The sequence below is a fragment of the Lathamus discolor genome, chromosome 8 (assembly GCF_037157495.1).
Source record: "Lathamus discolor isolate bLatDis1 chromosome 8, bLatDis1.hap1, whole genome shotgun sequence".
Lineage (NCBI taxonomy): Eukaryota > Metazoa > Chordata > Aves > Psittaciformes > Psittacidae > Lathamus > Lathamus discolor.
In genome coordinates, this window is record NC_088891.1 from 19,085,180 (window position 1) to 19,108,928 (window position 23,749).

The following is a 23,749-nucleotide window of genomic DNA, read 5'->3' on the forward strand; positions in this document are numbered from 1 at the left end:
TGAGCATTTTAAAGAATACTCAGTGTAAATCTGTTGCAGTGTTATCATAGGAACCACATAGGTGTGTTTCTTAATACATAAGACATCCTTGAGTTTGCATTTATGGCCAGGTTTTCCTGCCATGCGAACAGACGGTGCATAAAGAGTAGCCACAGGTGTGGTGGAGCACTGCGTATTGGAGCAGATCTGATAGTTGTGTACTCAGAGGTTGCTGGTGTGATTGCTGTGGTGCTTCATTTTTCATCTCAAGGTATTTACATCCTTCCCCTCCTCTCCACAAATAGCACTTGAGTCACCTTAGAGACAGTTGTCTTGAGTACTCCTCTGCAACAGGATAACCCCATCTCAGAATGCAGAATGGAAGATTTTTCTGAGTCTTAGTCTAGAGCTCAGAACTGTAGTGTTAGCTTGTATAACTATTCTATGATTCTATAATCAGAATACTTGACTGCATGAGTTTGTCTTGCTGCATCTAATTTTCAGCCAAAATTCACCTTGTATGAAGTACATGTAGCTTTCTAATATTTAACTTTCTTGAGGGGTTGCTCTAGGCCTGCCAGGTACATTAATCATTGTTGACCAGCAGTGTGATATAGCTAGGATTTTAATGGAAAAAAGAGTCTGCTTTTAGAAACACTTTGGAGACACTCTGGCTTTGGCTACTTCTGGATTCTCAAGCCCTGTTCAAAATGCCTTCCTATTTTCTACCTACATTAATGGGCTAATTCACTGTATTCTTAGCCTCTTGCAGAGGTTTTATTGTGCTTGTTTCAGTGACCAGAAGCATGTTGTGAATTTGAGTCTCAGTTGTATTGTGAAGGCTCCCTACACTTCCAATGAATAACGTTGGCTGGGAGAGGGAAGTTAGTGCAAAATAGAAATGGCATCCAACAGTCACTGATGGAATAGTGCTGTGCAGTATGTGACTGTATCCCCAAATGCCCCTGGGAGAGCTTCATTGAACAAAAAGCATAGTTAAGCTATTTACAACAAGTTTTCCTTTATTCTGTACGCTGTAGGACATTGAAGATCTGGATCATTACGATATGAAGGAGGAGGAGCCAGTTGATGGGAAGAAATCTGAGGATGAAGGCATTGAAAAAGAGAACCTTGCAATCTTAGAAAAAATCAGAAAAAATCAAAGGCAAGATCACTTAAATGTGAGTTACTGATTTTTATGGCTTTTCCTTGCAATATTGCTAGCTTTGAAATAGGAATGGTTTTCAGCAAATAAAGCCTATTGCTATGCACCAAGACATACATTAACCTGTAGCTGACTTCCAGCATAAATAGGACAAATGTCTCAAGTTATGGGACCTAAATAGCTCTTTTTGGAGAAGTTTGAATAGGCCAGCTAAGATTCCAAGGTCATTTAGTAAATGGACTCATCTTTCATCAAAATCTTTGGCGCAGGAAGTTAGTTGTCAATCCAGATCCCACAGAGGCACAAAAGCTACCTCAAAGCACTCTCATTCAGCCTAGGAGAATGCTATCTTAATTTATTTTGTCAAACTGGGTTAAGTTATTCTTGGCATTTTGGATGAGGAAGCATCTTCTAGCTTTTCCCCAGAGTCAACGCCTACGTGTAAATCCAGGTTTCACACTTGTTAACAATGTTTAACTGCCTGTCTGATTTCCAGAGTTGACTATTTGACTGTCCTTTTCTCTTTGCTCAATGCCTTTGTTGTCAACAGTAGTCCTTCTTGCAGAAACAGCAGACAGCATCTAGGATGTAAGCATGACTTTTGTTGCTGAGCCCTTAGTAAAGTAACAAAGCCATAAATAAAATTGATTGCATTGAAAGTCATTGGTGACTTAGTGTAGTTAGTTAAACCCAAGAGTTTGTGCTTTAAATCCATTTTATGCATGAGTTTTGTTTTCAGTAATATCTATGCCACATGGAAATTATTGAAGGATGGTTTTGGTTTTTTTTTTTTGCCAGACATAAAGCCAGGGGCCTTCAGCACCTCTGTAGCTTTATCATCACAGTTTTCTGAGTTATCCTCCTAGCAGGTAGTTGTAAAAAAAACCTGTTTGCTCTCTAGAAGCTTAGCTGTGTTTTGTTACAAGTGCCAAGTTCCAAAGAAGCTTTTACTTCTCAAAGGTGCATGTAGGAGGGAATGATGATGTCATACAACCTGAATTTTATTAAGCCTGGCTTCCAAAGAAATCCATGTGGTTTCACAGACGCTTCACATGTATAATGCTGAAATCTCAACACTTCTGGTCATGACCAGTTTCAGGCCAAGGTAGGGGGTCTGTGATTTTCATAAGTCGCCTGTACAGAAAGAAAGTGCCTGAACTGCTGCCTTCTACCATGTGACCTTCGTAAGTTGTTACATGCTGCTTGGCAAGTCTGAAGATGTGCAGATCATGTCCAGACACAAGATGAGCTATTTCTCATTCAACTAATAGTTGAAGATGTGAGCAGCAGTTAGGTACAGAGGAGGAAACTGCAACTAATTAGGGAAGGAATAAGGTTCAGGATTGGTATGTAGGAAAGATCTAGATTTTTGACCAAGGAGCCAGCTTTTCCTAGTTCTTACATTTGATTGGGGGGATGTTGTTTTTTGTTGGTTTTTTTTTTAGCAACTATTCTCTAAAAAGCCTAAATTGCACTTAAAAATTGTTAGATTCAAGAGGATTGCTGTTGTTAACTTCTTTTGATTTGTAGTGGGAGCTCTATACATTGCAAGTGCTTAGTGCTAGTTGAGCCAGTCTTGTAATACTGGACATGCTCCTGAGAGATCTGGTTATCACAAGAATTTAGTTAGCAGGGTCTTGACTATTTGTTGCAATGAATTACTGGCCCGAAATAACTCTTGTTCAGGAGAAAACCAACTTTTTCCTTTTCGTTATTGACACTTTAACATGGAGAAGGGTTTTAGTCTGTAGCCATCTGCTTTACAAAGGAAATAAAATAGAAATCCTTCGATCAAAGTTCTTCGGCTACTGTCCTAGTGCTGTTCAGGTATGACTTAAGTGCAAACCTCTCAAAAATGCCTTGTACTTATGTTCTGCTAAAACAGGCAGTATGAAATAGCTTGCTAGAGGAGATCTCTTTCAGAATTCAGTAGTTTCCTACCAGGTTGTCTGAAGGAAAGTGTACAGTAATGATCACCTTCAAAAGAAATAAACCCTAAATCAACGCAGTGAAAAAAGAAAACCCACAAAACCAAATTAAACCCAAACTTGGTCAGCATTTCAGTACTTAAAACCAGGTAAACATGAGGTGCCAAACTGCATTTGCTGTATAGTCAAGTCTTAAAACAGACATTTATCACTTACTGGCTTTGTCTAAATGTTAATGTTCACAGTTTCAGAAGATGCCTATTAGGATTCTGTATATTTCTGTGCTTATAACTCAGACCTCATGGTAACAACTGCTTAATTGTCAAAGCAAATAAATCCTCTTGCAGCCTGAAAGACACGGGTTACCATTGTCTAGGACTGGCAGAACTGGGAAAGGGTTTCTGTAGTTTTGGTGTTTTTGCTTGGTGTGGATAGCCCCCTAAACCTGCCGATTTCCTTTTGCTATGTGTTTTTTTCCCCATTTGGCAAGTACTGCCTTTCCTTTTGCTTTTCCCCCTCCACATCTAGTGGAGCTGAAATGAACACTGGTGGTTTTCTGTTTGACAACAGCAGATTCAACTTACATAATAGCTGTTTCTCATGCCAAGACACTCTAGTTGGTGCTGGTGGATAAACAAGGTCAGCTGAGTACAGGGAACAGGGTATTCAACTGCTGCTGAGGAACTGTGGCAGTTTTGTGGGTCACCAGAAATAGCTGCACTGCTTAAGGAATTTCTCAAAGGACTTGTGAGGGTTTACTTCTAAGTGCTTGAGAACTGAAAGCCGGAGCTGCACTACTGACCTAGGAAAGAGCTAACCTAGTAGCACTTAAATGCCCCTTTATGCTGCCAAAGCACAGGACTTTGAATAGAACCTTTAAAGGTGCTCTAAGAAAGTATCCTAACAGAGCAAAACTTACATCTGTACAGTCCTTCACAGTGGGTTTTCTTAAAGGGCAGTGTGAGTTCCACAAATGTAAATGTAGTGGCTAGATGTAGTCTGGTTTTCACGCAGACTACACAGCTCTTTGGGTATACTTTGTTTCCTCAGCAGAGGGAAGTAAACCACACCTCTGTCATTTGTACACTTGATGTTGGAAGAGGGAGCATGAACCCTAGCCCTTTGACTGCTGCCCAGTGCAACCGGAAGACTTCTCGGTTTCTCTACATGTTCTTTGGCCCAAATCCATGGGTCCAGATCCTCTCTCCCCTTGGCTGGAATGCAGATTGAAGTTACAGGAAAGGAGTGCATGCAGTCCTGTTCTCTCGCATTCCTGACAGGTTAAAGACATTTTTCTACTGCTCAGGACTTTTGTCATAGGAATTTTGAGGGTTTGTGTGTGTTACAGTAGTTAAGAATATGCATCTACTAATTTTGTAGGTGAGTTTTCCTCTTTGGCAGTATCTGGAATCTTTTCTGGCATCAGGAAATATATTTTCCTTGTGGTGCAGTATGTAACTTGGAGAAAGCATTAATCCTTCTCTTAACGTCGTAATAACTTTAAAGAACCACTTGTGTACTGGGAGTAGGAAAAAGAAAGGTCTTTGAACTGGAATCATTAACTTGAAATATTTAACAACTTGCTGCTGCTTGCTTTTCAGAGGTCTCTCCCCACAGTCATTTTAGAGATTACTGCTTCTTTTATTTGGATCATGCTATTGTCTTTTTCCATTTCCTACCGAGGAGTTTATGTACTTTTCTCTAAAAGTCTCAAATGTCTCCACTTTCATCTTCAGATTTTATGAGGTCTGAGGTGTCATTTCCATTTTCATTCTAATCCTTCAAGTATGAATCTACCTTCTAGGAATGAATGTACTTCTGCACAAATAGTAAGGAATGTCAGTGGCAATAAAGCAAACTTGTATTCTTTAGCTCTTTTGGGGTCACTTTAGGTTTTCCTTTCTTATCTTGGGGGAGACTCCATTTTTTTTGTTTTGTTTTAACAGGTAATTTTTGGTCATGTGGCTGAGCTATCTGAAATGTATTGTGAGTGAGGCAATTCACTGTTCCGATGCATGACTATTTTTCAGAGCAGACAGAAAAAAGGCAATTCAGTCTTTGGATTTAAAACTGCAGTGAACTGCACCTCCTGCAACTCAGTTTAAGGAGCAGACTGGCTCTCTTTTGAGAGATGGAAAAGGAAAAGAAAAGGTCCAAAGGAGAAAAGCTGAGGCTGCAAAACCTCCTATCTCTGAAGATTTAGTGCAGTAGACAGCTAGGGCAGTGGCATTGCTGTGCTGCAGTTAGGTGTGCCCTACTGACCTGCAGAAGCACTGTTCTGAAGTCCCAGTTGTCTTAGAAGCTGCTTAACTGTTCTGTAAAGTATTTTACGCAAATGCACGTGTTTGCAATAAAATACTAATTAAGGGTAGAAACAGTTCTGAAAAATATAATGCCTATACTGACCCGCATCCAAGTTTCATGTTCCTTGCAGTGGCAGAAGCATGTCCTTGGCGAACAAGGACAAGCTTGTAGTGATGCATCTGATGAATAGTTTTCGTGTCCAACAGTTTTGGCTCTGGGAATTCCTGCACCAGGTGTTTTAGGTACTTGCAACTCTCAGCAGCTGGCATGTTGTCTGCATAGATGTTTACCTCCTATAGCAGGGATCTCTCCAGCTTATCTTGTCATTGTAGTGGAAGAACCACAAGTATGCTTGTACAGGAGAGGATGATCAAGTGAGACTTCTTGTACCCGTTTACTTAACCAGAAGGAAGTCACCTGGGGCTTCTCTAGCAGCTCCGTTAACTTCTTCAGTTTACAGATCAAATGGCTATGCCTTTCTGCACTTGGAATGAAGCCCAGGTACCTGTCAGATCCTGTGGTTGACCAGTTATTTCTAAGGCAGTTGTGATTTTAATCTTGATCTCTCAAGTGGAGAAATGGGAGCTTTATCTCCCTTGGAGTGGTAAGTTCCACTTTTCTGGAAGGATACTCCATTATCTATATCTGAATTCAGTCTTCAAAGTTATACCTTGCATATAGCGAGTTACTGAAAGTTAAAGTTTTAATTTTAGTGCTAGTATAGTCAAAACGGAACTCAGTGCTCAACTGTATCACACAATGGTGTGATGCAAGTAGTACTGTCTTCTAAAACTGTACTTTAACAGTAGTTGTAAAAACAGAAGTGACATGAGAATGGAGAGTTCATGTTTCAAAGCAGTGGTGTTTGGTATTAAGGTTACTATCAGGTATAGGAGTTAATCTGTACAGCTTTGTCCAAGGGTATTTAAGAGCACATAAAGTAAGCTCCTGTGCTAAACTTGTTAGGTTAAGCTTGCTAGCCTCATTCTCTTGATCATAGATTACTGGTCTGCACTCTATCAGTTCATCAGAGTAGTGAGTCTAACTACCTGTAATACTGCTGGAGGAGTGGGCACCCCAACCAGAAACTCTTAGGAAAAAAGGGTGCAAAATACTGTTAAAAGGGTGCAAAATACTGTTATAGGCTAAATCTACTGAGTCCAGCTTGCACACACTGAAATTAACCTTTGTTTTTAAGCACCACTTAAGTTTCTCATTAGTTAAAATGGTGTACAGGAGTATGTGGGTGTTTTAGGTCTGGGGTTTTAAATTACTACAGTAGAGAAGATCCTTAAATTTTCATATGCAAAGGTGAGCTTCTAACTGTATGTGCAGAAATTCAGTAGCTTAATTTGATAGGAATAAAGGTGCAATGAGGAAACGAGTTTTCTGGAGCATGTCTTTGAGAGTCCAAGTTGGTTTTAAATTGCCTGTATTTAGCGGCTGATATTCTGTGAAATACTTAAACCAGTTCCTTCAGTAAGGAATGCAGCAGATGAGGCAAGGATATTGCACAGCCTGCACAGAAGAAAGCCGAAATCTCAACGCTTCCCTATGAAGTTTCCTCTGTATTCAACACATTGATGAATCTCAGCCTTAACACAGTACAGGTCTGAAAAAGCACAGACATTATACAGAGAATGGTGTTTAACTCTGTGTTGTGTTAACTTAAGTGTGCTGCTTCCTTTTCCAGCCAATCTGCAAATAGTATAAATAGTAGTAATTTGCAGATAACTTGTATGAAAAATCAAGCTGCTTTTTCCCATAAAACTTTATTCACCTGTTGTTAAAGGAAGAGACATTCTTTCTTTGTCTGATAGTGCTCTACGGGCAGTGACTTAAGTAAACTGAGAAATGACTTCTCTGGAGCCCTGTCTTTGTGTAGCTTTTGTTTAAACAGGTTAAAGGAGTTGCCTTTAGTTTGCATATTTAATTATGAAGTTCATTCTTCATACTGGTCCGTTAAGAAAAACTAGCGGAAATTCAGTAATCTGCATAATTAAATCCAGAGAAATATGAAAATGAGTAGCCTAAAAGAATAGTCTATAGATTAGAGCATGAAGCTAAGCATATTATATGGTGCTACTGAACAGAGAAGACAAAGGAGTATGGGGGGGGGGCTTTAGCATCAAGCAACTACTACTGATATTTAATCCTTATTAAGAAATAATTTGATACTACAATTAAGAACTTGTAGAATATATAATGTCCCTGTGGACTTCAGGCAGTCAGGGGTGATGTTTCACATATTAAGCAATGGTCATTACTGCATCAGACTTCTCCAGAAATACTTCTGACACTTCTGTCCAAAAAGAATCTGTTTGTAGATAGATGTGCATAGAGTCTGAAAGAAAACTGAAGAAACAAATCTCTCCCAATTTGTAGATGGAGTAGAAAAACAGACCCCTAATCTAATCATTCAGTATTTCATATAGAGAAGCTGAACCAAACTTTACTCTAGGTGAGGGCTGCTTCTGTGTTTGGTGGTAGGGGTTTTTGCTTGTTTTCATGTCTGTTTTCCAAAAATCTTGAGTGTGAAATGGTATTTTGGGTGGAATATACAAACAAGGTAGTAATGTAGCATCTAAGGTTTAGTATCAAAATCTGTCCTGCTAGTGTTGGCATTGGAGAGAGTAATCAAGGTATTTTTGGCGATCATGTTATTCTAAATAAGCACTTCAGTGTTGTAAGAGGGAAAGGTTCTGGCCTCGCTTTCAAGCTCAAAATTGAGGCAAAATTTAATACGCAGGTCACAGAACTGTCAGCATTGGGGATGTATGCAGAATACATCCAGTGCAGCAGTTGTTGATATTAATTAGACATCAGTTACTTGATAACTGGTGTGGTCATTAGTTTGTCACTAACTGGTGGTTTTGGAGGCCAGTTATTTTGTATGCATGTCACTTTTTTTCTTCTTCTTTTTCTTTTTTTCTTTCACCCTGTATCTCAGGCTAAAATACCAGGTTTAGAAGTGGTATGTTATTTTGTCACTTTGAGATGCTGAGTAATACAGAACTGAGCTCTGAAAAAAGAGAGGAGATTCATGCCCTGGTTGCATAAACCAGAAGAACTATGACAAACCACAAGAAATTATTTGGTATTTTCAGATTTACTTACTTTATGCTTCCTCTGTGTAGGTGCTGGGTTTTTTTCACTCTGCACACAATAGTATTGCTTTTGTTCTGCATTTTCTAAGTATTTTAATTAGTCCTACTACATCCAGAAGCTGCTGCTTTGTGGTGAATACTTCCCAACTCCTCTACCTATTTTGTAACCAAATAAAAATACACTCCTGAGAAAACAGTAAAATCTTATGTGCAGAAGCTTGTTCTTAGCATTATTCTTTCTTTTCCTTCCACTGCATAAGAGTAGAAGGTAAAAGGAAATATTTCCCTATTAGAAATGTGCCGTGGGTCCATCTTGGAAGGAAAATGCTAGAAAGATTAAATTACTTCTGAGAAAAGTATGTGTATTGTACCTTGATTAAAAATTTATATCACCTATACCATGTAGTAGAATATATTAATGTGCTGCTTTAGAGGGTCTTGTTTGGGTTGAGTAGTCTTGCTCTCTAGAAAATGTAACTTTTCAGCAGCCTGATGCTAGTACAGAATCTTGGAGTTACTGTAACTTTGTAATGGAAATAAAGCTGTAAATGTTACTTTTCGCTTATTTGCAGTCTTTTTTGTTTGTTTCAGGGTGCAGTCTCTGGGTCAGTTCAGGCTTCAGATCGACTTATGAAAGAACTCAGGGATATATATAGATCACAGAGTTATAAAACAGGTAAAATGCTTCAGATTTCCCTTCTTAAAATATGCTTTAAAAGTATTCTCTTGGCAAATACTTCCTGCTAATTGTGTTGTCATATGTATATATAAACATGTATGTAGGTATATGTGTGCACATATATAAAAATACATAGATACACACATTATATAGTCTTGTTACATAAAAGTGTATTGGTGGAGAGAAAGGAAGTGAGGGTACGTGTCCTCCTAAAATGCTCTTCCTTTTTGTAACGCAAAACTTCATTGAGAAGAATGCTGTCAGGGTGGGTGACTACAAAGAGCAATTCAAGACTACGCCTGTGGGACTTTTTGAGATTTCAAAACTACCTGAAATTCAGCTCTCCAGGTATATAGGGCAAAAGCTTTGACCACTACCACTAGTGGGTAGTACTGCCAACAAGCATATGCTTGCTGTGGAGAGATTTGTGTTCAACAGCAGCAGGTTTTGTTATACTTTAACTACATTGCTATTACTTCTATTATTTTGTGACTGTGTTAATCTGATCCTGAGCTCTATGTATTCCTTGGCATAAGGATACAAATGGTAATTGAAAACAAGCTTGTTTTTTAAGTTTGTTTGAATAACAAACACTGATTAGTATTAGGTAGGTGAGCGGTTGGCTATTCTATTCGCTGCATGTAAGGGCTGTACCTAAACAGCTCGGCAAAAGGAATCAGTATATTGAATTGTCTGAGTGTCACCATACAAGAAACAGAGATAAAACAGATTTCAGGCAAGTTGTATTCCTGTAGGTCAGCTGTGTAGATGACTCCATCACTGCAGCTGGGTATGGGAACCAGGATGGGAACAGAAGGAATGCCCAATTAGAAAATTAGTCTAAATTGTAATCCTCTGTCTGTTACTGAACTTCTGCCACAGTTTGTTTCTACTGGTCTTAAATTTCACTCGGTGGCTGTGGCATTTTAAAGGACAGAGTTGAAGAGACATTAAGCTCCTGTTTTGATTTGCCATATTTAAGGGTAATGGTTTTATGTGCTCAAGTACTGTGGACAGTGTCTGAAGTATAAATTTGATTAGGTAACCTAGTGTTGATCTAATGCTAGCCTACTTCTTTTAGGCTTTACTGCAACTGAGTGCTTGCCAGTATGCCCTAATCACCATCTGTCCAGCAAAGAATGGATTACTGGGACTAAGGAAGAGCCTAGAAATAGATCTATGTTAGTCACATGGGATGCTTTAGTGCCCATGTATGGTCTTCAGGGTTTATTTTCATGGTTAGAACAAGGATTGGCTATAACAAGTCTACTTGACTGTAAGGACTGTATGGTGCTTAATCATAGTGGTACTGCTGGAGTCACTAAAGAGCCCCTATAATAGGTGTGTGTTGAGGAGAGGATTTGGGTTCCTTAATAATGCCATTTCTTGGCTTTAGATTAATAACGAGTCTTAACTAGTTGCAAAAGATGGAACTCCTGATGCAGGAAAGCATACCCTGATGAGGAAAAGTAAATCCTGCTAAAGTGTAAAGGAAGTTGAGATACTAAGAGGAGTATAGTAACTTACTATTAGCTTATGAGTTAGGAATATGTAAAAAGACTACAGCTGGATGCCTTTTCTAAAAAATGCTGATGAAGTGAAGTGTCAAGTGGGGGTTGATGCTGTAAAACCATTGCAATCCTGCTTTGTAACAGCATCCTACTGCTACATTTATTAAATGCTGCCAGTAAATGATGTTGTTGGTTATAAAACTTAGCTAGATCCATTCCTTATGGCTTCATTTAATCTTAGGACTTGAGTGAGTTTAAATATCAGCTCCTCTCCTTTGCACACACCTGCTGCTTTTCTAGCCTAGTTCTGTGTTTAGTTGTTAGATAACTGCCACCATGGGAGCAGGGGCATGGTAGATAATTGGCTTTTTTTTTTTTTACCTGTGATCTTTTTCTCAGAACTTGCTCCATGGTCCATTTTTCCCTTAATTTAATTTCTTACTATTAACACACAGAAGGAACCATTGTGAAACTTAAAGGTTCTGGTAACTGTTGCAAGGTAATTTAAGTCTGTTTTCGTTTTTGCTAATGTAAGCCAGAACATCTAAGGCTGCTCTTCAGTTGCGTAAGAATCACTTTTGTTAGGGTATATGAGGTTACATGTTTTCAGGATTGACAACAGGACAACGCTGGGGCTTCTGAAGCAGGTAATAGTTGTAGTAATAGTCCTTTAGTTTTTTTTCTTTTCTGTTAAACTGTTTTAATAAAAAGTAGCATTAAAAAACACTGCCAGGACTTCAACTGTGGGTGTACACTCAAAGTAGTGTCCATTTTGGAACTGAAGCTCCTTTACTAATTGAAATACTATTGTTCAAGCAAAAGATGACAGGCAGCTTGCTGTCAACAGGAAAGTTGCTTATCTACCTGGAAAAATCTAAGTGAAGAAGATTAAGATCAAACAGAAAGCTCATTTTCTTATGAGCTAACAGAAGTAAAAAATACTCTAGCAGGTTAAGATATTCTGCAATAAATTAGTTTCATTCACCTGTTTTCATAACAGGAGTCGCAAGTCCTCCAAACTGAGATTATCACACTTCCAAATATAAAGTTGGAGATTAGGTTAGTTCACATGGAAGAATTCACAAGGGTTTTAATATAATTGGGGGGTGAGCATGACAGAGAGAAGGAAGAAGAGGGAGGAACAAATAATTTGGAGATACTAACGGAAATGTTTTCTGTTCATCTTTTTAGCAGCTGTGTTACTCATATGTAGTGAAGTATATAGTGCTATATCCAAAGACTGTATGGGCTTTACTTCTAGTTGTACTGAAGTTGCAATGAGTAAGACATTGCCTCTATTTTAGAAGGAGCTGCTTTTCTTCCCACCTCTTCATCTTTAATTTTTTGCTGGCTTCATGGTTCCGTGTTCTTGCTTTTACTTCCATCACCTCTGTGGATGGCTGCCTGCCTAAATTGAGAAGAGAGCATATGAGCTGGTTCCGTATATAGTTCCTCTGGACTATAAACACCCCACCCCTGAACTTTGGACAGGGTTGTTAATAAGATTCTATACCACGGCAAAGAGCAGCCCTGCTGCTGCTGCTGTGCATGAGTACATACAAGTAGTAGTCAGCTCAAAATGTAGGTGCTTGAAAGGCTGAATAAGTAGCTTGCTGTTCTTTTAAGGCACATCTTGTCAGTCCTGAACTTGTTGGTGGCACTGTGGTACAGGGAAACAAGCATGATTTCTTTACCTGGTTTACTGGGTTTTGGAATGCCTTAGAAATAAAGGTGCCTGGACAACTTGAAATGTCATCTGTACTCCCAATACTAATGCTTAAAAGTTTCAGCTGCAGGATGCTCTACTCTAGAATAATAACTTTCAGACATGAATACGGTAATTACCCAGAGAGAATGCAGCGGCTGCAGTCTGTTGCTGGTGGAGCCTTCAGAAATCCTGTGCTGATTCCTCAATTGCGTACATCTTCCAAATAATTCTGTCAGCTACAGATATGCTGTTAAACATTAGCCCAGGTCACAAGTGTAATCATAGTTGTTCAGTGTGTGCATGAATAGTCTGCTAGGAAGAGATGAAGCTTTTAGGCATCACTGATAGTGTTTTCTAAACCTTACCTGACGGTTTAAAGTTTTATTGTTTCTTCCTGGACCGCTTGTGAGCGTCTGCAGAGAGGAAGCTTGAAAATACAGGAGAATGGCAAATAACCTTTCATCCTTCCCTCGAGTGAAAGGTGTAACTATTGTTTTACATGCTTAAAACAAATAGACCCCTGAAAATCACCAGCTGGCTTCCAGGGACAGCTGTTCTTTTAGTTCTTTCTGCTGCCTTTGGCCAGCTGTAGGGAAGGTGCTTCATCCAACGCAGTATCTTCTCTTCCTGGATTTCCCCTCCATGCACTGTCCTGTGTCCTGTCCTGGGGTGCCAATACTGATGAGAACCTGGGAAATAAACACAGGCTATGCTGCATACTCAGACTGTGTGTTAAGTGCTTTAAAAGTGTGTTGGTCCTGTACTGGGTGTAAAATATACTGAGTACTAAGCAAGTTGGAGTTGTAGCTGTGGAAAGTTCCAAGGGGAACTGGGAGTGGGGGAAGTGGTTATGTGTCAGAAAAACATTTGGATTCTATGTGGGGTTTTTTTCTATTAGAACTGAAAGAACTTGTTTCCTTATAGTTGCTCAGAAGTGCTTCTGCTATTGGAGGAAGAATGTGGCTCTGTCAGTATCTCAGTATCTTATCTATTGCTTACATCTTCTGACAGTATTTGTACTTAAAAGCAAACAATGTTTTTACTAAATTTTACCTTGTTAACTTTTTGGTGTGTAATTAATTCTATCTGATGTTTCTACAGGGATATATTCAGTGGAACTGGTAAATGACAGCTTGTATGAATGGCACGTTAAGCTTCTAAAGTAAGTCATTGAAGTTTTGTCATGTTCTGAAGAACCTGTTTTGAGATTGCTTCAGAGATTGTTATCTTTGATAAATGAGAATCTCTAGCCAGAGCATATAAAATAATGTGTGGTGGCTACAGTTCTGGTATACAGAAATGTGTGCAGAGACTGAACTGGAGTAATTGATCTGGCAAAAAAAACAAACCCCCTTTGCACAGCCAACAGCGTGCGTATTACTGGAGCTTTCATTACTATTCAGTTCTCTTTCCAAAATTACTCCAAAATATGAAACTTTAAGTAATGAATTATTTGTCCAGAGCCTTTGTCTGGATGGTTTTACTTTGGTTTTTGGTTTAATTTCAACAAAATGCCGCTTCTAGTTTTATTCAAGATGTGAGAAGGAACAGAACTGTCTCAGTGTCATCGGTTCTTCATCTCTACAGTTGAGCAGACACATAGGACTGACACTTTTAGGTATAACATAATTATGACTCATAAGCCGTCATCTTTTACATACTGCTTTTCACTACGTTCACTAGGCAACTCGTTTTGTTGTGTCCAAAGTCCAGTAACTTAAATTGTAGAGCTGTTATATTGAAATAATTACTGGTAAGGGTCATCTGCAGTCATCCTTTAAGATAAACCTGTAGGAAGGAAAAGCCTGTCCAGACTAGGATGGTAGCAAAAGATGGAAGGAACTTCGATCAGTTTAGATAGGTCATGGTGAGTAAGGATGTAAGCTGTTTCAGCACAGTAATTTACCTGCCTGTAGGAATTGTTGCCCTGTCCTTGTGGTAAGACTTGAATTACTATGTCACCAGCTGCTGAAATAAAGGCTTTTTTCCCTTAGTATAATCATAGGCATAGGAACAGTTTGAAGCTGAAAATGGCAGCAATGATGTATGTACAAAAAATCTGTGCCATGTTACAGGAGGCCTTGTCTATCGAGTGCTTCTGTAACAAGGTGCTCAAACCACTGTGAAGTGATTTGAAACTTCTTTTCAAGTGCTGGGGACAGGGCTGACTTTCTGCTTTCAAGAAAGACAAAATGGAGTGAATGCAGAGAATGGCTTTCAGGATGACTAAGAGAAGAGAAGTACTGTTTTTGTCTATCCCAGCAAAAAGCATCTGAAAACAAATGAAATGTGTGCAGGCTATATGAGGGGGTAAATGTCAGAAAGAAAAGAGGCTACTTGATTAAGAAACCATACTGTTACTAGAGCAAGTAACGCTGAACTGGCCCAGTACAAGCTATGGCTGCAAGTGATGGGTTTCTAAGCACTGGGAGATTTTCTTCTGAATGGGCTTCCCATTGGTAGGAAGCTGCCCAAGTAATTCTGAAATAGGATTTAACAAGTTTGTGGTTTCACTTGTAGCAGAGGATTAGATGTAATGGCCCATCAGTGCCTTTAACATATGCTCTAGGCTTACAGCAGGCATTCTTTTTTTGACTAGGCTCTTTTAAAAGCTGCTGGGGTGTCAGAGCCCGGGTGGGGTTAACCTGCAAGTGTCTGAATGGATGCTGGGTTGCTCACCCGCAGCATGTTACAAGAAGCAGTTGATGAAACTGGTGAGCAGAAGCTGCTGGCTTTAGTACTTGTGCTGATGCAGGTTACTTTTAACAGCTGCGATGGAACTACGATCACAAAGTAAAGGATTTACTGTGTACTGAAAACTAGATCACTACAGTCTTAATGTTATTTTTTTTTTCTTCACCTCTCTTGTTGGAACATTTATGTCCAGTGAACTGAAGAGAATTAAAATTGCCTGTTTAAAATAAACAGGTTACTTTGTACTAACTGTAAGTATATATAGAACTATATGTATAATATATAGTTATATATAACTATAAAAATAACGTAGCAATGCGAATGTAATGCGTCGAAGCAAGCTTTCAAGCTGATCTCATGGCAAAGTGTTTACTTTGTAAAAGGAGCAGGAGTTTTCTACAGTTTACCTTAAACTGCAGTTTGTAAACTACAAATACCTGAAGGAGGTATTTAAGAGTAATTACTCTTTACAGATAGTGAAAGTAGTAACTTCATCCACCGTCTTCCCTGCTTGTTTTATAGGGTTGATCCTGATAGCCCACTGCACAGTGATCTTCAGGTCTTAAAAGAAAAAGAAGGTGTAGAATACATTTTACTCAACTTCTCTTTTAAGGTATGTGTTTATGGGAAGAAATTAAAATTCTACCATATCGTAGGAAGTGACTGAAATGACCCTTAGCTGTTACATGGGTAAAGACAGAGCTGTAGCATTAATAAGGAAAAAGAAAAGCAACTTTATTTGCTATTGAAGCCTCCTGGTACTTGCTTTTTAGCCGGGACTGTGGGAAAGTGATTTCTACAGAACTGAAAACTTCTGCTTTAAATATCATTTGCCAAATAAGGTGGCTGAAACACTTCCTGGTTGGAAAACAGTGTCTTAAATATTTCTTAACCTGTTTTTTGTTACGCTTTTCAGGATAACTTCCCTTTTGATCCTCCCTTTGTACGAGTGGTATCTCCAGTGCTCACAGGAGGGTAGGTTTGAGTTGCCTTATAGAAATCTTACTTTGTGGTGAAAATGTTACAACTTGAGATTGGCTGGTTGGGAAAGTTTTGCGACTCACATGTAGACTTCAAGAAACTTCCCCTAAATATGTACCTGAGCTGCTGTAGGCCATGACTTTGGTGCAGAGTTCAGTGTGTTATATGGAGACTTGTTTCTCAAGCTTTCTGAACTAATAGCAGGCAAACAGCTGGGTGCAATTCCTCTTTGAATTGCTTAGTTTGTGTTTAGCTTTGAAAGACTGTGCCTGCCACAGTGTTCAAGAGCTGCCCTCTTTTTGTGGACGGTTAACAACACTGTTACTTCTCCTGTTGTAGGGTGTTTTGAGTTGGCCCTTTGGAAGGGTCTTGATCCCTGTGTTGCCTTAAACTGTAGTCTTAACTGACTCTCTCTTGCTGCTATCACTGCCATGAAATTTTTATCAAAAACATCCTCAAATGCTAGCCCAAAATACTAAAATTAAATCAACACGATGCTCCAAAAGTAATGTAGAATGTTTGAAGTGCTGTCGGTGGCACAGAAACTTGTATATATATCCTTGGAGAGCAAATTAAATTTCCCTTCTAAGGCTTTTAAGCACCTCCTGCTGACAGGAAATTATAGCTGTATATTTGAAAAGGCAGTCTGTGATAGCTGGTGCTGATTTCCAATTTGATTTTAATTGCTGTGTGTCTGTTTTGCATTCAAGAAATGGTTAGTGCAGGTGAAGAATGTTTGTGAGGGTTCCTGCTACCCAGAAACGAACAAGCAGTGTCAGACACCAGAAAGCTCATTTAGATTCTGATTTTGCTGTACTTGGACTTCTCTGGAGTATGAAAGAGAGAGTGGCCCAGCAGGTTCTCAGTAATTTTTTCCCTGTCTATGCTGGTTGAATGTGTTGATCATAGGAGAGGCTGCATTTTTGGAGTGGTAACTTCTATTCCCCCAGTCCAGGTTTTGTGATGACCAGGTGTTTTGACTGCTGGGTCCCAGTCAGCACAATGCATGATGAAGTGTTACTGAAATTAGAAAGTGTTTCGTAGGGGAAGAGCTCCTTTATCTCATTCGCCTACACCTTGGATTTGCAGGTGCACCTACAGTCTTTGGAATTGTATTCACTTTCTTTACAGAAGTCAGTTTGTTTGTTTCCACAACTGCACATCAGTATAGCACTATAGTACTATATACACCAGAGTATAGGTAGTATATAGTAGTACAACCATATAAAGCAACATTCTTTCATGGTGTGTGTACACTTGTGTAAGCAGTTGTGCAGACTAGCTCAGTCACTGATTTTAACGAAGGGAATTTAGTACTGTTAGGCCCCAAAAAATATCATCTTCTTTGCTCAAGTATAACATGGCCAGCTAGGTACAGTGTGTTACTGGTTAAATGGCATTTCAGCTTCATGTGAACAACAAATTTACTGAACTAGCCTGCAAGAGCTTAAAGTGCTGTGAACAGTTTCAGCTTTTACCAACTGTTGATGTCAAATATATTTTCTTTCATGTCTGTTTCTAGGTATGTCCTAGGAGGGGGTGCGTTATGCATGGAGCTTCTTACTAAACAGGTGAACACAGGCTCTGTTATCTGGATAACGTGCTTTAAAATCATGCAAATAGGTGTTTCCCCTGAGATGAAGAATCTCTGTGTGGAATAAATTACACACTCCAAAGGGAATATGGTGGAATAAACCTCAGTCCCACAAGATTTGCCTTGCTGATCTTGTGAGAGCTTCTTTTCTGCCTTGGATGGCTTACAAGAGTTCTGAGGAAGAGGCAAGAAGTGAGAGCACATCAGCTCTGAGCTCTCAGAATTTCTGGGAGGAAGCTGGTGTAAAGAGTGAGTTCTGAGGAGCAAGACACGTTGTTTCACCCTGGAGACGTGAGGAATGCAGAAGATTCTAGGCATAGATTCCTCTTGTGTAGACACTGATTGGTTTTCTCTTCAAAATAAGTACATGAATGAAGGAACCATTTGCAGGCTCTGGCAGAAACTTTTGTGAACCTTGGAAGGTGAAGCAAAGCCAGAGATGAGCAGTAACTTTCATGGGGCGGAGTTGTCATAGCTCACTGAATGGCTTCACTGGATAGCAATCTTTGCTGCTGCTTCCAAGAAATAATTTCTGTTGTGATGTTGTTGAAAATGCGTAAATGCTGTAATCATAGAATCATAGAATTGTTAGGGTTGGAAAGGACCTTAAGATCATCTAGTTCCAATCCCCCTGCATGGGCAGGGACCCCTCACACTAAACCATCCGACCCAAGGCTCTCTCCAACCTGGCCTTGAACACTGCCAGGGATGGAGCATTCACAGCTTCCTTGAGCAACCCATTCCAGTTCCGCACCACCCTTACAGTAAAGAATTTCTTCCTTATATCCAGTCTAAACTTCCCCTGTTTAAGTTTTAACCCATCACCCCTTGTCCTGTCACTACAGTCCCTGACGAAGAGTCCCTCCCCAGCATCCCTACAGGCCCCCTTCAGGTACTGGAAGGCTGCTCTGAGGTCTCCACGCAGCCTTCTCCAGGCTGAGCAGCCCCAACTTCCTCAGCCTGTCTTCATACAGGAGGTGCTCCAGTCCCCTGATCATCCTCATGGCCCTCCTCTGGACTTGTTCCAGCAGTTCCATGTCCTTTTTATGTTGAGGACACCAGAACTGCACACAATGCTCCAGGTGAGGTCTCACAGAGCAGAGTAGAGGGGCAGGATCACCTCTTTCGACCTGCTGGTCACACTCCTTTTGATGCAGCCCAGGATACGGTTGATTTCTGGGCTGTGAGCACACACTGAAGCCAGGTCATGTTCATTTTCTCATCAACCAACACCCTCAAGTCCTTCTCCAGAGGGCTGCTCTGAATCTTTTCTCTGCCCAACCTGTAGCTGTGTAATAATAGAGCTGCTCTTGTTTCTGTCTTGCTGCATTTTGGAAATGTGTGAATCAGCCTTGCCATGTTTCCTACAAGTTCTTAGTAGTAAGACTGTAATAGCACTTTGCAGTTTCTCTGTTGTTAACTGAAAACAAGTACTTAAAACTAAAAACAGAGTTCAGAAAAATAAACCTCCCACAGCACGTATCCCAGCATCAGTGTGCAAGCTGAGCACAAGAAGCAAGTACGTGTTACATGGAAATACTTCCTTCTTTCTCCAGGGCTGGAGCAGTGCCTATTCAATAGAATCAGTCATCATGCAGATCAATGCCACTTTAGTCAAAGGAAAAGCCAGAGTACAGTTTGGAGCCAATAAGGTAAATATGCTGTGTTATATCCATTACAGAAGTTCCTATTAGGCTTCCATTTCTTTGCTGACTTGCACAGAAGATGCTTAATGGCAAAATTGTCATTGCAAATATATTTGCATTTTGATTTATCTCGACGTCTGGTGCATGTGTGAGTATTTTATTGGCAGTTAACTCTGAGTTTGTTAAATGATGAACATGGGAGGATAAAAACTTGGGATGGGCAGGGTGTGTAAGCAGTTAGACTTGCGCTATCCCTGTACTGGCAAGGTGGGGAAGGAAGTGGCATCAGCATTGGTAATCCGGAGTATTTGGAAATTCCAGATCTGAGAAGGGCTGTAGATGACAGCCTGGCTGCCAGGATCGCATATGCTGATATTAAGGAGTTCTCCTCCTTTAGCTGACCCAAACCCCTACAGAGTTTCATGAGAGGGTGAAAAATAATACCGTGCAAATCCTGAGCTAGCCGTTCAGCATTAATGAAAATCACAATTCAGTTCAAGTGGGTGTGCTGGTAGCAGGCCATAACTTAAAAGACTCTGAAGTATGAAATGCTGTTTTCAAAGGATGTTTAAGTGAATGAGACTGTCACTTGGATGCTAGTTTTTAAGCACTCATTCAAGGATAGTGATCTAGGTAGGTAAGACGTAAAAGTTTATGATAACCATTCTGTCTAACCCAGTAACTGGTCAGCTGAGCAAGGCACATTGCCTGAAGCCTTGATTCCAGTTGCTCAGGTTCTTAACCTTCTCATAGAGGGTCCTTTCCATCAATCAGGGTGTACAAATTACTGTTATTATGATGGAGGAGAAATGAGAAAATAAGGGTATTTGTTTTGAAAATCTTGTGCTTTAAACCCAGGAACATTGTAACACTGTGCATGGTTTTTAATTGTAAGTCTGGTGCAGAATTTCTTTGTAAAACTGTTTTTAAGTCTTATGTCTGGTTGCCAGTTTTTTACGTTATTTTTTTTCTCCTTTCAGAATCAATATAACCTAGCAAGAGCACAGCAGTCCTATAAGTCACTAGTACAAATACATGAGAAAAATGGTATGTACATTCTTTTGATTTTTGTTCTTGTCTGCACAGCAACCTGGGGATTGATATTTGGCCTCAGTAAAACTTCTAAGTGCCAGAGTGTCTTATGTTGGCTTGGGAAGAACATAAATTGTGTTTCCTTCTCATCTTGCACTAGGAAGACAACAGTGCTTAAAGTAACTTGACTAACAATCATTGCAACTTTTCCAGCTTATGTGGATGTTCCATGTGTTCCTACTGTCCTTTGAAAGGTGGTTCAGTTTCATTTTCAGCCAGCTGCTCTAGGAACTTTATTGTTACTGAAGCTTTCAGAGTGTCTTAGTTGAAGTATCTGCTGGAGGTTTACCTCTTTCCCTGAAGGGTTTGTTTCAATGTGATAAGACTTTGCAGTAATCATTAAGAAAGAGATAAAGTGGAAAGGAAGACCAGAGGTTTAAGAAATACAGGAAGTCCAAGTCAAGTGCACTGGCTGGAAAACTGTCCAATAGGAATGGGAGACACACTTATTGTTCTATTTAAAGCCAGTTTATAGTCTTTTAGCTGCATGAAACAAGTGTTCAAGTGCTTCAGGTATAATTGTGTTCATTGTGCCAGGATGAGGAGACAACAAATGACCTGAGGCTTTAAAAGGTTTAAGTGACTGACATGTTATGTAAAAGTGGTCAGTAGAAGTGGTACCCTGGTGTCGTTCGTGACAAGGGAGTTGGTCCACTTACCACTTCTGTGATGTCCTGTGGTCCAGGTTGGATACAGTGTCTTCTGGGAATCGATGTTGCTGTGAACATGAGTGTATTTCAGTGTGGCTGGAGCGAGCACCTCAGTTTCCCTGCCTCTAAAATTGAGCATAATGCCTTCTCTACAAGGGGGAGGAAGATCAAAGATGACAACTTTAAAATGCTTTCAGGTTTTATGGTGTTTTGATTTTGCCATTAACAAAGCCTTTTGCTTTTTTAGTTCACTACAAAAGCCAGCATGGTGCCCTCTTTACTTCTAGCTATGCACTAGCCTACAGTGATTACTACCATGTCACGAGCGGTACACAAAGCATCCACAGCATTTATAGCTGCTGTAAAAGGTGTAGTTTTGCTACCTGTTCTCTGGGGCAAAATAAATAGGTTGTTTATGCACGGTACAAAAAATCAGAGGAATTTTTACAGTAGTGGTTGGGAGAATTAAGATTGGAGATCTGAAGGTGACTGAAAAAAAACCCAATGCACACTTGTTCAGGTGTGATTCAACTGCTGAACATGGCAAATCCAATCAGGAGACAAGTTACTCAACTGACATTTGAGTCTGTTGCTACAGCAGGACTTACAGAAGTAGGATAAACCATTCAAATGCTTGTGCGTGCCTAGCTCTTCAGTATGGGAGGTGTGATTTATAGACAAATATCCCAGTGTAGTCATGTTTGTGTGTCTGTGGATTAAATGGCTGAAAGACTTGAGGGGTTTACCTCTATTTCATTTGGTTTTGTTACAGCAACATTCCTTCTCAACAGCTTCCCCTGTTCATGTCCAGCTTGTCCACCTTGGGATAGCTGCTGCCACAAAAAAACCCAAACTTGGAAATAGTAAATTTTCACACCCAAATATGGGGTGTGGTCCTGGAATATACCACGTGCTTTATGTCCCACTGCAGGGCACTGGATCTTGCTGAGCTGGCCTTCTTTAAGAAGGAGGGAAGGAGCCAGGTTCTAGACTTCCATCTCCGAGAAACTGAGTGCGAGACTGTCCTGACATAGCAATGTCAGTACCTAATGCATGTCTCTGTTCTCCACAGGCTGGTACACTCCTCCAAAAGAAGATGGCTAACGTTGAGGACTGTTGTATACATGGACCAATGTCAACAAAACAAGCTCTTTTTTTATGTTTTCCAACACACAGACTCAAGCTATGAGTGCCCCTATAACAGCTGTACTGAAGACTTTAGCTATTAGATAAGTTAGTGGATAATCTGTCAACTGACACGTAAAGTATAAGTTACAGCCTTACCATTCCGCTCTTCTTAGGTATCTGGACTGAGCAGTTTGGGCCTTTACTGTATTTGTTCTTATGGATTCAGCATACTTGGGCCATGCCCTTCCTTCTCCCTTTTTTATTTGAAAGCATCAGCCCCCTTCAGCAGGCTACCGAGTTACTAAAGACCATTTAATGAGTTGTTCAACACACTTCTGTGTATTTCTTACCTTTTGCAAAATGCAGACTACAGAGACTTGCATTGTATCATTTTCATTTAAAGCCAAGAAGTTTAATACCTTTGTTTGATACTGTTTTAGGAGATGCCAGGTCTTGCAAATCACAGTAGGTTGTTTTTTTGGGTTTTTTTTTTTTTTCTGGTCTAAAGTGACAGCATTTGTAGTATTTCCAAATTAATGATTTAGGAAGAACACATGTATGTTAAGTCATTAAACATTTTTCATGGCTGTATGAGAATATGAACTGTTTTTTGGAAGAGATGCTCTTTGTTTAGATTATGTTAATTTTTTTTTGTTTTTTAGTTTATTATTTTTTGAAGCAGAGCAAGGCTGTGCCAATAAAACCTTGTAACTAGTCACTTCCACTGGGGCATCAGAACTTGCTGAGCTGTTCCTGCTACTTGTTGGCTCAAGCTCCTTAACAAGAAGAGCTGCAGTATGAAGCTTGAAGTTATTTAAAATACTAAAAAAAGAACCTTTTTAGGTGTTCCATTTTATTAACGGGTTGTTGCAATCATTTGTAAACTAATGAACTTATAAAAGTGATTGGCACAAATCAAGATGAAAGTCCTTGGATTAAAATTTTTATATAAAAGCTACACTAAAGTACAAGAACATGTCACCTGAGTCAGAGGTTTAAGAAACGTTGCCATAGTCATGACAGTGGTTTTGTGATGGAGAGACGAATGGGAACTGCTGGTTCTTTATTAGGGAAAGAATCTGGGTCTGTGTAATTACAGTTGTATTTCATTGCCTTAACTAAATCGATTCTATTTTGGTTGTAGGACTAGTCCTTCGCTCCCCTGCGGGGCCGCACCATGAGTTAGTTACGCACTCTCTCGACGCGCAGACGCATGTTTCTGTTCTGTTTTCAGTTGACTATCACCCCTGTGCTCTCTCCTCTGCCAGGCACCCGCGGCTCCCTGGGCGTTTGCTCCCACGTCCCGTTTTTAGCTCCAAACAAGGATGGGGGGAGAGGTTTGCCCCCGGTTCCGGCCGCGCGGCTGCCGCGGCGCGCTGGGTGCGGCGCTGCCGGGGCTGTACGGCACAGAGCCGCGGTGCGGGGGGCGCAGAGCCGGTCCCGGGGTGCGGTTCCGATCCTCCCGGCGGGGCGCCCTGGCGATGTACAGTAATTTGTAAACTTGCATCAAGTTTATGAATAAAAACCATTTTACGAAGTGCGCTGGGTCTGAGTCGCTCTGTGTGTGTGTGGGGGGGGGGGGG

General features: G+C 40.2%; 1 protein-coding gene across 3 annotated transcripts in view; it reads left to right on the plus strand.

The window, feature by feature from the left end:
- Positions 1-23,703, plus strand: part of UBE2Q2 (ubiquitin conjugating enzyme E2 Q2) — a 48,856-nt gene extending 25,153 nt beyond the window's left edge. For all 3 annotated transcript variants that reach the window (XM_065688052.1, XM_065688050.1, XM_065688051.1), the window contains 9 exons: positions 1,020-1,160; positions 9,075-9,159; positions 13,483-13,543; positions 15,598-15,688; positions 15,992-16,050; positions 17,579-17,627; positions 19,207-19,302; positions 20,277-20,343; positions 22,111-23,703. In XM_065688052.1, the coding sequence (XP_065544124.1) occupies positions 1,020-1,160; positions 9,075-9,159; positions 13,483-13,543; positions 15,598-15,688; positions 15,992-16,050; positions 17,579-17,627; positions 19,207-19,302; positions 20,277-20,343; positions 22,111-22,142 (681 nt within the window). In that variant the 3' untranslated portion in view covers positions 22,143-23,703. The remainder of the gene's footprint in view (positions 1-1,019; positions 1,161-9,074; positions 9,160-13,482; positions 13,544-15,597; positions 15,689-15,991; positions 16,051-17,578; positions 17,628-19,206; positions 19,303-20,276; positions 20,344-22,110) is intronic.
- The last annotated feature ends 46 nt before the right edge of the window (positions 23,704-23,749 follow it).